The following is a 15,090-nucleotide window of genomic DNA, read 5'->3' as shown; positions in this document are numbered from 1 at the left end:
AGTTGCTTGCTATATTAGAGAGAGAGAATCTATTCTGGCTATCAAAAGAAGGAACATTTCTTACTGGGAACGTTATAAGATACAAACTGGACACGAGTTTTAAGGCACAAGAGCTGTATGATTTGCAACAAGAAATACAGACATTGGAAATGAATATTGACTTACAACAAGCACTACAGCTACTGAAAACAAAGGAAGAGAGATGGTGCAGGGGTATAAAGAAGAAATAAGATAATTTTTTATCTTAAATGGAATGATTTAAATGGGTTGGCACGTTTATATGTGGTATGGAAAGGCTAAGTTACATGATTCTTTTGTCTTTAAGTTAGTATACTAGAAAATTATTAATGTTGGTGTAGGAAAAGTTGTACTAAGATGGTCTTTTTTTTTCTTTTTACTTTTCTTTTTTTTACCCATGGAAGCTTCTCTGTATCCAAATGCATTGAATTCTGAAGGGATTATAAGATATGATCTAAATTGAGCTAAGAAATATAAGAACAGGGAGTTGACCTTTCTCTTTGTTGGTGACATAAGGTGTAGATACAGTCGAGATATATTAAAGATTGTAAAGAGTGGGGCTTTCATAAGGAGTTAATAGCATTTGATTAAGTGATGCTTAAGTTAGATGAAACATTAGCAACTTAGCATAAAGAAAGGTTGTATAAAATCTATTATAGGTAATAGTTGTCGCCAAATAGATTAGCTTAGATGTTTCTAAAGATGTCAAATGGATGTTGGGTATTTAAACATAAATTGGGTATTTTTATTACATAGAGTAGAGGAAGTGGTACAAAAATCCTTAGTTTCTTAAACCAGAAATTTCTTTTTTAGTAGGCATTGTATTGGAACATTAGTAAATAAGAAATGTATTTGATTTTACTTGTAATCTTTGTGGTGAGGAGTCTATTTGTGTAATATTGGAAAAATGAAGAATTACCCATTGACAAATTGATTAAAAGAACCTGAACTGTGCAGAAATGGTTAGACTGAATTTACCATTGAAGGAGCAAGAAGATATTGATTTCTATCAAACTTGGAGACTTTTTTCTTTATTGCTGGCTAGAGAAATGGGACTTTGCATAGATTTAAACATTTTTTTTGGACTTGGCTTAGATTTAAATATGTTCTCAAGTTATTATAAATGGATTTGAATATGACTAAGAAATGTTAAAAAGAAAGAAAAAATGAGTAGTGGGCTGACCCAGTATGTCTGATGTAATTGATGATTGATGTTTTTAATGTTAGTTTAAAATTTTTAATAAAGCTTATTTAAAAAACAATAAACAAAATAAAAATTTATTTGTACAAGAAGTGTATTGGTTTCAATATATTCTGTAACTTATTTCCTTAGTAAGTCAAACAGTGAGGAATCATACTCATTCCCTTCACAAACACTCCTCACTCTCAAACCCTTTCTCTTCTGAATGTAATTTTGACCAGTCTCTATTCTATTTTTCTCAATTCAGTCTGTCAGCTTATATCTCACACTCTTATAACACTTGACAATACTCGGTTTTGACTTTCCCTAGTCCCTAATATGTTTCCCAGGTATTTTACTTCCTTGTCTTTTCTTATGAATCCTAAATGCCTTCCACAGCACTATAAAGAGAAGGCTGCCTCTTCAGAGTCTGCAGACCACTGACTGACCAAAATTGATGGTTAACAGCTGGCAGATCAATAGTTTTCTGCCTTCTCTTTTTCTTCACTTCCTTCCAAGGTCCACCCACACTCTCTCAGTCACCAACCAATCACCTTGCTCCCCCTTGCCCTTCTAAAACTTACCAATCTTAAAGGAACACACTCACAATGGTTTAAATTATTATAGAATGCTTTTTATGAAAGCCCTTCTTTCACTTATATGAGTGGACCAGAAGAAGAGGAGGAGGAGGAGGAAAAGAAACCAAGTGGAAGAAACCTGTACAGCTTGTCTCATTCTTTCTTTTATTTGGAAACAGATGCAGAGATCTTCTATGACCACTGTGTTACTCAAATCAACCTCAGAGATGGGAAATGGGAAGTCTGCATCAATACAGGTTCTTCAGACCAGTTTGATGGGGTTATTCTCACAATGCCTGTTCCGCAGATTCTTCAGCTTCAAGGGGACTTTGCAAACAGTGAGTTTCGACATGCAATTGTGCTTGATTTACTTAATTCTAACCCATCTTTCCTCCAAGGAGTTTAAGGTCACATAGGTCACTTTATTCTTGCAAGAATCCTTTGAGGTAGGTGAGGCTGAGAGATAGACACTAGTCCCAGTGTCTAAAGGACCATATTAGTTTTGGATAACTAACCTCAGACCTGGGGTTCTGCATTTAGATAATCTTTTTCAACCTCAGGCCTGGGGTTCTGCATTTAGATAACTCTCCCTCCCCTTTGCACCAGGTACAGAAAGAATCAGACCAGTTGCTTTTTTAATGTCTCAAAATCAACCTTGAAGAAGGGGCTTGTGGAGGGCATTCTCTCAGGGAGGGGGGAAGAGGCCAGCCCCAGCAAGGTACAATGTATCCTGCAGTGTTTAAGGCAATTCCCCACTGACACTTCATGGTTAGACAACTGAGCTCAGAGGGGTTATGAAAGGATTGTGCCCTTAGTGACCTTCATGGCCAGGGGAAGATTTAACCCTGATCTTTCCAGCCATAGTGCAACACTGAGTACTCCAGTTCTCTATCAATTTACTTGTGACTTTCATTTACTTGTGGCTTGACACCACAAACAATTTTAGGCTCAGTTTAACTTATGTATTTATATTTTTTTAAAAGCTAATTTAGGTTATTAAAAAGAGAATATCTGTGGCCTTGAAAGTATAATGCAGCCTGCTACATGTGCAATGCAAAACTGTTAGGTGATGTTTCGCTAATTCAGTAAAGTTGCAGCAATTGAAAGTTGGTTGACTGGAGAGAAAGTAGTTGTTTCAGAATGTGCTAAAGTTTATTTTTATGTAAAGTAGAGCTTTCCTATTTTGAACTGAAAACAGAAAAATGAGAGGTTTCTTAGCAAGCTGAAACTCTGAACAAGTGCGTGTTTCTTTCTTTCTTTAGCAGTGTTGGTTAGGGAGGAGCTGGCACAAAGCTTCTGCAAATGGCAATCACGGGTTGAAGTTCAGTTCAGGTGTTGGAGATTGCACACAAAGCTCTAGGTAGCTTGGGGAGAACTTGTTTTCTACCATAGGAGCTTGTCCTAACTCACCAGTCATCATGAGAAGTCCCCTGCCATACTGGTTCTCCCCATCCCATTCACACTGGATTGAAACTAGGCGGGGCGATGACCCGAAAGGGCCTCTCTTCATCGTGGTCTCCATGCATCACACATATGGGTGCTGTGCCTGTGCAGCGCCTGTTGCTGAGAAGATTGAAGAGCTTTAACAGGTTTTGGTGGGAACTCTGTGCCCTCCCCCGCGTAGTATAAATGGCCGGAGTGCCCGCCCTCTCGCCAGCGCTTGTGCTTGTGACCACCGTTCATTTTTGTCAATGGAATGATTTCCCCAACTGGCACCAACTTTGATGTCAGTTTGATACCAAAGGGCATTTTATTTGTCTGGATTTGATTAGGGTTCCATAGTTTCTCCTGAATTGTTGTGGTTTTGTTTGACTGCTGCTTCAGCTATTTTGTGTTGTAGCAGCTTTGTGTTTTTACTGTGCTTTATTATTATTGTGTTGTAAGCAGAGTTTTTACTAAAGGGTGACCTAATAATTCTCTAAATAAAGAAATGAATAAATTTGATCCTCTGTAGACCTAATCAGGACTGTGAAAGTCATTTGGTTGTCTTAAATGAAGGACAAGATGCCTCATCTGTTCACCTCCTTCTGTATCAAGAAACCAAATAGACTGGTAGTTTGTTATTTACTATCTCACATGTTATTTACTATCTGTTTTTTCATGTGGGTTTTTTATTCATTATATGGAATTGTGTTTATTCAGGTGAACTACACTTGCAATTTGAAATAGAAAAACCCAAGCACGGCAATACCAATTCAGTGTGAACTAGGCTTCATCTGTGCCCTTAAGTGTTTCTTCCCTACTCGTTAAGTTGGCTGGTGGGAAGGAACCAGGAAACATTGATATCAGGAAAGAAATAAGGAGGCAGCAGTGGGTAGAAATCAGGTGTACAGCTGTTACTTTTGGCAGCAGACAAATTTTTAATGTAATGTGTAATTACAGCCCTACTTGCAGAGAAAATGGTAAGACTGAGTTATTGTTGAGCAATATAGAACAGATTCCCTTTAATATCAGTATCTTATGAATGATGTGCATAAGCCCCTGAAAATGTTCATGCTTTTCTGATTGACTAACCAGAACAGGCATCTCTAGGTGAGTGCCCTCCAAAAGAGTCAAGACTACAGCTGCCAGCATCCCCAGGCAGTATGGCAGCTGTAGTGTGATACAACTGCAAAACACCAGGCTGGAGGTGCTGAATTGGAGCATATCACGAGTTTTTTTCTGGTGCTTTCACCATGCTGCATCAGGTTCTAGATTCCCCTTTTGTTCATTGTTTCAGTTCTGTGGTCTTTTAAAATTCCAGATCAAAACATTGCATCTGCTATTTTCCTATGATCCTTATCCTGTACCCCATATGGCATCTTAACCATTATGTGATGTTCAATGTTCTGGTGTACAGTCTTATGAACAGCTAAAAAAGTCTTATGTTCTGGATCTTAGGCTGGTAACTCAAGCATACCTACTAGAAATAAAAATGTCTAGTTAAATGTGTTCAAGAGAAAGAGAGAAATATAAATTCCTATTAAAGTGTACCTACATTTGATCTGTATTCTATAAAAATGGAAATGGCAGTGTCTTAAATAGAAATACTTGGATACATGCAGTAATTTCTGTGGTTGCATGTGCCTATTCTTATTCTTAAATTTATAAAACAATTGCTCCAAACATCATACCATTCTGAAATAGAACAAAAGTCAATAAAATACAAAACTACAAAACTGTAACATAGTATAAAGTCAACACGATAAAAGCAAAAAGCACAGACAAGGGCAGGATGATGAAAAATACAATATAAAACAACCTTATGCAATACAGTAAGACCAGAAGATAAAACCACCACCACATAACCTTGATTAAGATAGCAGAGATTTTAAAGGCTTTACAGACAAAAAAGTCTTAACCAGTTGATGGAAAGAGAACAAACATGGTAGAAAGAATGGATGTAAAGAAAACAGTGGGTTTCCCTAGGGAAAATATAACATCACTGAGGTACGTACCGTAACAGAAACCCATTACAAAAAAAAAGAAGACCCTTCTTCTAGTAGCCAAACTCTGGGCTCCAGAATGAGGGGGCACTTGGAGAAAGCCTTCTAGATAACATTAGGGTACAGAGAGATCCAATGGGGAATGGAGAGGAAAGCTATGAAGAACTTTATCAGTCAAAATTAAAACTTTGAATTTGCCTTGGAAATGAACTCTTACGGAAGTGCTGATGCCCAAATATTACTTAACTGTTTTTCATTTTACCTTAATGCTGCTTCTCTTGCGGCTATGATTCTGCAGTTAATGATGATTTCACTGGAGTTCGAAATAAGAGGGATGGGAAGGTCATATCATTGGAAAATATTTTTTTATGTTTGGGAACCCAGCACTTAGGAACCCTTTCTCCTGGTTCCATAAAGCTGTCTAAATGAACATAAGTTTGCAAAAGCAGTACTCAAATCTCTTAAGTTTCAGCTTCATTTTCTTAAAACCTTTCACTAACAATTTCAGCTGGTCAAAACTGTGAGCAATATATACTATTGAGGAGTGCTTCTCAAACTAATTACGAGTGTATGAGGCTTCATATTTCCTTGCACTGTATTTCCAATGTGTGGAAAATGTCTGGCACTTGAAGAGTTAGCTTTTAATGAACCTGGAACTATTTTACAGGTTGCACTGGAAGCAATCTTGGTAGCAGATGAGGCAATGCTCTACTTAGTTGCAATATTTTATAGAGACAGGGGATGGCAGCATTCTAATGAGTTTTGGAAGTGACTGAATCAAAAGCTCCTAAAATTTTAATCTAGGTTGAGTGATGTGAATAAGTGTTGCCTATTACTGAATTTTGGCTGCTAATTTTTGTTTTAATTAAATGCAAAGTAGAAAATATTCTCTTGTGCATTTAAGGTTTAAAAACTTGAAAAATAGATCTGCATACCTGTAATAATGTGAAGACAGTTACCCCATATATATGGAAAAATGAGATTATAATTGGGGATGTACAAGAATTTTATTCCTATTCTCAAATCACGTAAAGCCCATGCTGTTTGGACCTTTTAACATGAGCAGAAACATCGTGGTCAGTAATCTTCTAGTTCCTCAATCCTGCAGTTGGAAGTGTGCCGGTATGCATTTCCACAGCTCCACCTCCACACACACACCCCTTGGGAAAATGTGCATTTATGCATGGGGAACTGCATTTCTTTTAAAAGGCATGGCTTCTTTTCTGTTGGTATACATTGTGCATTGTCAACATTTCAGTTTTTTGTCACTCAAAAAAAATCTGCATTTTCCCTCTTAAGAAAAAAAGATGCTAGCATCTAGGGATGTGAAAGAGGTGAAACAAGCTTCAGGGAAGCTTTTGGAAAATTTCAGTGAACTCAAATATTGCCTATTCATCCATCCCTGTCTTTCAGCTTTTTTTTTATACCATGGTATATGTCCAAACTTGTTTTCAAAGACTGCCCAGTCAGTGTGTGAACTAACTCCAGAAGAGTGTTGTGGTTGAGATGAAACCAAGTGATATATGAACAATCAGTCTGTGGTGTTAGGCTTATGGTGAATCACTAACCCATACAGGTCATTATTTATATGTTCATGACTTTAAAAAAAGTAAATGCAGTTCTAACAGTTTTTAAAGATTTGCAGCCAACAACTTCTGTAATAGTAGGACTTACTGTCAAATTCAATATATGGTCACCACCCAGCATTCTCCACTCCCAACATTAAGGCCTCTCTGAAGTAGAATGCCTGATAGTGCAGCACTAAAGGAAACAAAAAGCCTTGCCTTTCTTTAATTTTGGGATGGTGAGAGGATTTGGATTCAGATGCAGCCCCTACTCTTTAGCTTTTTCACTGAAGCTTCAGACTACAAAAAATCTCTTCCATTGCTACTCTAACATTTTGAGTTTTGGGGTAGTATATAGAATGAAGACTGTACTAGTGTTAATAGCGAAGAACTGGAAGGAGAAATGGGATCTCCGATTAATTGAATGGTATAAATATGTTTGGAACATAGTGGTTAATGATAAGTTGATGTGTGAGATAAAGGTGAAAAAAAGAATTGGCAAAGAATACTATATGGGGTAGGTTTATTGATCATGTATTAATAAAAGGGGAGGGTCATAGACCCCCAAAGGATGATTTGCAATTTTGGATGGAAGGGGGTATCTTGGAAAGAGTGGAAAATCGAAGGAAGAAAAATACTAGGCAGCCATGGTCCCAGTGGAGGGGTGATGTCTGTTTTAAATTTTTTATTATATGTCTTGTGTGTGTATTATATGATTGTTATATTTGTATCTTATTAAAAATAAAGTTAAAAGAAAGGTGTACTAGTAAGAAAAAGGTCTATCTATATTGGTGGATGAGGAGGAAATAAGCCTTCATGTAAAGGTGGGGGTCTTTGGCATGCTGTGAATGTCCATTCCATTTAAGGCTTTCTCTCTCTTTCCCCCCTTTTCTCTCCAAATCTCTATCAACATATTTCAGATTCTGTGTGCCTTCCAACATTTGTCATTGGAGCATGTCTTGAAAACGGAGCCAGTGTACCTCAAACAACATTTGAACAATGTGTTGGGAATGGAGAACTTAGGGTGTGCTAGGAAAACTCAGTTTCTTCTTGATTAAGCTTCACATTGTTGACTAGCTTGGCATTAATGAAAATGCCAATAGTCATGATCATTCACATTTGTTCTCAGAAGCCTCTTAGAACAATTCTCCACAGCTCTTTTCCATGCTGTAACATAACACAATTGTTCTACGGCACAGTCAGTTACTTGTAGAATCTTCAGTCAATTATTTTTCCTTCCTGTTTGAATTATGGTTGAGGGTAGAGTGGAGAGTCAATTGCCATCTTCATTGAAGAAAATGAGAAATACTGAAAGTTAATATTAGAAGAAATAAGCCTGTATTGTTTGACTATTTTTGTTGTACTTTCCACTTGCCCCAGTTTGTCATACAAATGTCCTGTAGGAGTTAGTATGCTGGACTGAGATCCAGGAGACCTGGGTTCTGGTCTCCACACAACTGTAATGCTCACTGGGGGACTCTGGGACAGTCAGCTTAACCTACCTCACAGGATCACTGTGATGATAAAATGGAGACGTGGCCTTTTGGCCAACTTGGGCTCCTTGCAAGAGAAAAAAGATAGAAATGTAACACTACGTGTAATAAACACATAAGGCTATTTCAAGTTGGATTGGATAGGAAAGGCTATCTTCTCTCTGTGAGTATTTCTTCATTTCTCTAGATTGATTCTGGTTCCTGACTCCATTCTGGTTCCTGACTCCTAGCTGAGCAGATCAGAAAAAACTGTCTTAGCTAGTCTAGGGACACAAGCAGCTGAGTTCCCAGAGAGTGAACAATCAGAACAAGTGAACAGAGGGAGAGTAAACAGAAGTTTGGTGGTGTGGAAGGTTCCTAGCTTTTTTCCTCTTTCTTTGTTCCCCATAGTTCCTTCCCACCTGTTGTTTTCTTCCTTCTAACTCAGTCCCATTTACTGATAGGACTGCATTGTTAACCTTAAGTGAAGACAAGAGGTCTTCCGGTTACAACGGGTCCAACAAGGTATAATCCAAAAGGTAGCAGGAAAAATGGTCCAAGAAGACTCCCCAGTGATGGTACCTGCAGAATCTGTGCAATGTTTGTTTTCCTGCTTGAGTTCAACATGGCCCACATGTGCAACAAGTGCAAGCGAGTAGCACTGTGAGAAGAAAAGCTGAGAGAACTTAAAGGAGCATGTACCCACCCTCAAAGTAATAAAAGAAGATGAAGAGTTTTTAGACAGAATGGTGGAACTGCAACAGCTAAGAGTAGTATAGAAGCTAGAAGTGCAACAGAAAGCTGAGGCAGAAGAGGAGAATGCTGAGGGAAGAGAAAACGAGGACAAAACTCTCTGGAAAAGGGTGACAGGTGCAGAAGAACTAGAAGACACTCTGCACCACAGTGGAACTCTCCAATGACTTTCAGTTACTCAAGGATAAGGCAAGCCTGCCACGGAAGAACTGTCAGTCATCCTGTGACACGCTGAACAAGAGGCTGAAGGTCAACCAAGAAGTGGCAATGATACCAAGGCTTGCGAGAACAAAAAGAGAAGGGTGTTGGATGTGAGAGCCTCCATGTTGCCTGGGATGGAAACTTATTAGGTATGCTGTCTCTCTGGAGGACAAATTAGTGATATAACTGAAAGGCTGTCAAAGCTCAGACAGCCCACTGTCATGTATCCCTCCCTTTTTATACAGGCGTGCGTGGGGGGAAGACACTGCCAAGCAGAGTTTTGAAAAAATTGCATCAGACTTTGATGCTTTAGGGAGGAAAGTCAACAATGTGATGTGGTTGCAAAGAAAGCCAAATGCTATTGTAGACCGTTCTGAGATTAAATATTTTAGGCTGCTTTGATAGAAGTACTACTTTCAAATTGCATGAAGTACTAGTTGTCTTTTACTCAGTGCTGTTTACGCCTTATCTGGAGTACTGTGTTCAGTTTTGGATACCACAGTTTAAGAAAGATACAGAAGGGGTTCAGAGGAAGGCAACAAAGATGATCCAGGGACTGGCAGCAAAGCCTTATGAGGATAGATTGAAAGAACTGGACATGTTTAGCCTTGAGAAGAGAAGGCTGAGGGGAGACACGATCACACTGAGCAAGTACTTGAAAGGCTGTCACAAAAAGGAAGGATAAGATCTCTTCTTGATTATCCCAGAGTGTAGGGGATGGAATAATGGACCCAAGTTATAGCTAACCAGATTCTGGCTAGGTGTCAGGAAAAAAAATCCTGACTGTCAGAGCAGTTTGACAATGGAACCAATGATGTAGGGAGGTTGTGGGTTCTTCCATACTAGAGGCATTCAGGATGCAACTGGGAAGCCATCTGAGAGGGATGGTCAACTTGCCCTGAGCAGGGGTTGGACTCGATGACCTTTTTCAGTTCTCCTATTCTATGATTCTATATCTCACCCTTAATTTAAAAAGAAAAAAAAACCCGTACGATTGGTGCTTTGAATTTATCAAAAAATAAAAAAGACTGAATGTGAAGCTGTAGTAAATGGCTTTGATAGTGTTACCCGACAGAAGCTATGATATAACCAAGGACAAATCAAAACACGTGCAGTAGTATTTTCACCACCTGAGTTATGAGCAATCATTACCTTCATTCCGCAGTTTGATTCATGCAACTGTTCTCTTTCTGAGGCCCACGACACTGCATGGGCTTTTTGCTGGCCCAGCTTGTCCATTTGTCAGGAGTTAATGTACAAAAATCACAATATTGCTCTACGTTGTCTGAAGCAGGAACATGGAGAATTGGTATCTAGCATGCCATCTGCTTTTATGTGAAAAACATATTCTCACAAACCAGGAAGATATATGGCCAAAAACCCAAAACCAAACAAAAACAAAACCTGGTTTTAAAAGAAATGACTTTTTTTAAAGGCCCCACTTCAGATGAAGTGTAGTGCTTGCTTCTTGTATTGGTACACACAAATGTAGATCAGACAACTTAGGGAGATAATTATATGGACTATATCTAACACTTTTACTAATTGAGAGCCCTTGAAATCCAAGCTATATAAAGTGCTTCTAACTTTCTTAGAGATTTGATCCTGATTAAGTACATTCTTTGTTGATAATCAATACGGCTAGTTGATAGAGGGTTCGACCAGGGCCGTTCAATAAGTTTTTCTTATGAAGCTCACTGGGCACCTTGAACTAATAGCTCTCTCTCAGCCTGGCACACAAGTTTGCTGTGAGAGTAAAATGGAGGTGTCACATGTGTTGCCTTGACTGTTTTAGCATAAAATATAGTTCAGGGCTAGGCCGGTGAAAAAGAGTGTGTGTGTGGTGCTTATGCCCTTTTTCTGTTTTGTATTGGCAATGAATTTTTTAAAGTCCTTCTTTTACCTACCACCGCTGGTATATATGAAAACTCAATTTTCGTATTGTGCTTCTTCTCACCATCATTGCTTTTCAATAGGTCAGCAGGTTTGAGGGTTGTTTGGGATGGCCTTGGGGTATTCTGAGAACTTGCTACTGTGATTCTGCGTTATATCCACACAGTAAAGTGGTTCCTGGGTCTTATACCCATATTGCTGGGAAAGGGAGTAGTGGATGGCATCGCTGTACTGTAGGCCACAGTTGTGACCTCGTCTGCTCGTGGGCTGAGCTTTATTTATTGATTTGATTTGCACTCTGCCTCTCTACCAAGATATATAGCACTCGGTGTGGCTTACAGTCATAAGTAAAACTTGATAACACCATGATAAAACAAATATCATGAGAGCCAGTGTGGTGTAGTGGTTAAGAGCATGGAACTGGGACTCAGACAACCTGGGTTCTAGTCCCCGCTTGGCCATGGAGCCAACTGGGTGACTTTGGGCCAGTCACAGACTCTCAGCCCAACCTACCTCGCAGGGTTGTTGTTGTGGGGATAAGATGGAGGAAGAGAATAATGTAAGCTGCCTTGAGCCCTTTGAGGAAAAAGGCAGGATATAAATCCATAAATAAATAAATAAATAAATAAATAAAAATAAATAAATAAAAATATACTAAAACACTATTGAAAATGTAACAATAATAGTAAAAGCAACATAAAACCCAAAAGATCCACTTTATATACCACAATTCCATTTGAATTCAAACTGGTGCAGTTTGAATTCAACTGGTGGCCGAAAGATAACAGAGGGCGAATCAGTCTGGTCTTCATCAGGGAGTTCTACAGGCAGTTTGAGCTTTGTCATTGTTCCTGCTGTTGCTGATGGTGATGATGAAAGTTGGGAAGGACTGTCAAGTATCGAATGAAAATACTTTGTGCAATTCTTCTCATTCCAACTTAATGGTTTACAGCTCACCAGCATTGCCTCCACTGTGCATAATTCTGAAAGGAGTTGTCATAGTTCATGAATCTGATGAAATGGGCTATGGTCCACTAAAGCTTTTCCTAGAATAAAGGTTTAGTCTTAAAGGTGTCCCAAGGCATTTAATACAGTTTTAATGAGTTGGAGTTTGTACAGAAGATAGAGGTGGATTGCTGGAACATTTGAAAAGCAAGAAGCTGTTCTTAAAATTTTGTCTGTTTAGCATGAATTATAAGAAGTGGTGTCAATCTTCCAGCTCCTTCCTCAGAGTCTTTTTGTAAGATACATGTTCAAGTGGAGCACTTGAAGCATCTCCCATGCAAATACATGAAATAAAAATGCACATTAGTGGAGTGCCCAGATAGTCATTTTACTTGGTAAGAAGGCTATTATGAATATAGTGAAGGATTTTTCCCCTTGGATACAGTTATCTATTTAATTTTACTATTATTTTTATATTCCACATTTGGTCTTCTTGCAAGGAACCCAAAGTGGTTTGCATGGGTCTCCTTCTCTTTTAACATTTTCAAACCCAAACTAGTCATATACATGTGTGGTTCATTCTGAGTTTAGTGCATTGTGAAACATTAAATTTAGGGTATTATCCAGACACAGTTCCTGCAACGTATATCAGTGTGCTGCTTTACAGTTACTAAGAATAGGTGATGGTTCAGTAACTCCGACATTGTGCTCTGCAGTTACATAATACCCTACATTGCTGCTTGGGTCAGCTGGTCTTGAGCAGAATCGGGGTGCATATGGAAACAACCTGGGCAATTCTTTTTTGGCACCTTGAGACAAAGAAGAGTGGCAACACTGCTGTCTTTTGTGCTGTCTGATCTTCTCTTTAAACCAGACTAAATTACCTCAATGTAGAAAGTTAAAAAGTGCAGAGATGTGCATATTAGAGTGAACTCTGCTTTCCATGCAAAACTGGCTGGTTACACCATTATCTGTGACAGCAACAGATCAGGTCAGCAGGCATGCTACCCATGTTAATAAAAGCACACAGACTGTTCTGGGTGGAGGGGGATGCCCCCCATATGTTGAATTTTTAATTTGAATATGAAGTTGTGGAATTTTTCCATCAGTATTGCGTGCAGGCAATATTTACTCTTCCCAGGACTGCGTTTTAACATGAAAAAGGAGGAACATCTGTTATGCAACGTCAGGAGACAGGGCCCTTATAAGACCTTTCCACTAGCAGAGAGAGTGTCTGCATGTTACACCTTGGAAGAACTTCCTCTTGATGAACACGGTTAGCCAATTCACAACTGTTTAACTCGGGCAACCAGAGATGAAAATGGACTGTATAATTAATGTTAGCATGCCACATACTGTGTGCTTACCAAGGACGTTGCTAGGAAAATTATTCCATTATTTAGCATTATAAACCAATTCCTCTGAACAGGCCAGGCTGCTCATGCATGCAGGCTTTCATTTCTACCACTCGGTTCCCTTCAGCAGAAAACTGTCTGTAAAACAAACCAGGAAGGAAGGAAGGATGTCTTTTCAGAATAGAAGGCTGTATTTTAATTTCATTTTATTTTCAGATAAAATGCCAGAAATGAATAACTGCAAAATCATTTTCTTCTTCCTTGAGTATTGCTTATATCAAATCTTACATTTGCATATTCCCAAATTTTAATCCTGGGAAATGGTCCGAGAAAGTGAAAGGGCAGAAAAATGCCTGATAACAGAAACCTTTTACAAAATAGCTGGAAGCCTAGAGCAAAGGATAGAAAGTTAAAGATGCATCGCATGACTAAGTATCAGCTATAACGTCTGTACTACATCTTATTCTAATTAATAGTACAAATTATGCATTTACTCTCAAGTCCATCCTACTGCATTAAATGAGATTTATGTCCATGTAAACATATATACTATTGCAGTCTGTATTCACTTACCTGAATTCAGTGGAGCTTATGTCTGGATATTTGTTTATAGGATTGCCCTGCTAGAAAATTTTAGCCAACTGCTTTTTAATTACATTGTACAACCTATTTTAAATAAATGCACAAAAAACACATATATAGTTGTGAGTTGTGAGCAGGATATATGTAAGGAATAGAGGGGGGGGAAACATGGAAAAGAAATTATGAAGTTGGATCCTAAAGTTTAGGAAATGGTAGTTATTTATAAAATTCAGCAGTTACATTCAAATACTTTGGAATAGAAAAAATCATAGCAAACCTTTCCAGGAAAATAGTTATTCATAGAAACACAGAAACAGAGTGAGTCAGAAGGGGCCTCCCGGGCCATCTAGTCTGACCTCCGGCACCAGCCGGCTCCGCTCATGACATGCCCACCATGTGGACGTCCAGCCTATCCTTGAACACCTGCACCGATGGGGCCTCAACAACCTCTCGTGGAAGCCCATTCCACACCCTCGGGGTCCTAACTGTCAGGAAGTGCTTCCTGGCATCCAAACGAAACCTTGGCTCCCTGAGCTTTGCTCCGTTGGAGCACCTCCTGCCTTCCTCTGCAGGGGAGGTCTCTACCCATCTCCATGTGACATCCCCTCACATACCTGTATGTTGCCAACATATCCCCTTGGAGTCTCCTCTTCTTCAGGCTGAAGGGACCCAGTTCCCTCAGCCTCGCTTCATACGGCATCCCCTGCAAACCGGCCACCAACCTTATGGCCCTACGCTGCACTGGCTCTAACCTGGCTATATCCTTTCTGTAATGAGGGGCCCAAAACTGAGCACAATACTCGAGTTGCGGGCGCACCAGAGTTGTATAGAGTGGTAGTAATACCTCTCTCGATCTAGAGGCCACGCTTCTGGTTATGCAACCAAGGGTGGCGTTTGCCCTCTTGACCACCGCATCACACTGCTGACTCATGTTTAGCCTGCAGTCAACCAGTACCCCGAGGTCCCTTTCACAAGTGCTGCTCTCCAGCCACTTGTCCCCTAACCTGCACTTATGACAGCTATTCCTATGCCCCAAGTGCAAGACCTTGCACTTATCCACATTGAACGCCATCCCGTTGTCTCCTGCCCACTTCCATAGTCTGTCCAGATCCTTTTGGATCTG

At 39.4% G+C, this 15,090-nt stretch overlaps 1 protein-coding gene across 4 annotated transcripts in view; it reads left to right on the top strand.

Moving 5' to 3' along the window:
* Positions 1-15,090, top strand: part of RNLS (renalase, FAD dependent amine oxidase) — a 228,150-nt gene that overhangs the window by 19,144 nt on the left and 193,916 nt on the right. For all 4 annotated transcript variants that reach the window (XR_006413781.1, XM_044420601.1, XM_044420602.1 and 1 more), the window contains exon 4: positions 1,956-2,114. Coding sequence is in view for 3 of the 4 variants with exons in the window: in XM_044420601.1 (XP_044276536.1) it covers positions 1,956-2,114 (159 nt within the window). In the remaining variant the exon portion in view is untranslated. The remainder of the gene's footprint in view (positions 1-1,955; positions 2,115-15,090) is intronic.

The sequence above is a fragment of the Varanus komodoensis genome, unplaced genomic scaffold (assembly GCF_004798865.1).
Source record: "Varanus komodoensis strain SLA01 unplaced genomic scaffold, ASM479886v1 scaffold11, whole genome shotgun sequence".
Lineage (NCBI taxonomy): Eukaryota > Metazoa > Chordata > Lepidosauria > Squamata > Varanidae > Varanus > Varanus komodoensis.
The sequence above is the reverse complement of the archived record's forward strand: the minus strand, read 5'-3'. Positions and strand labels throughout refer to the sequence as shown.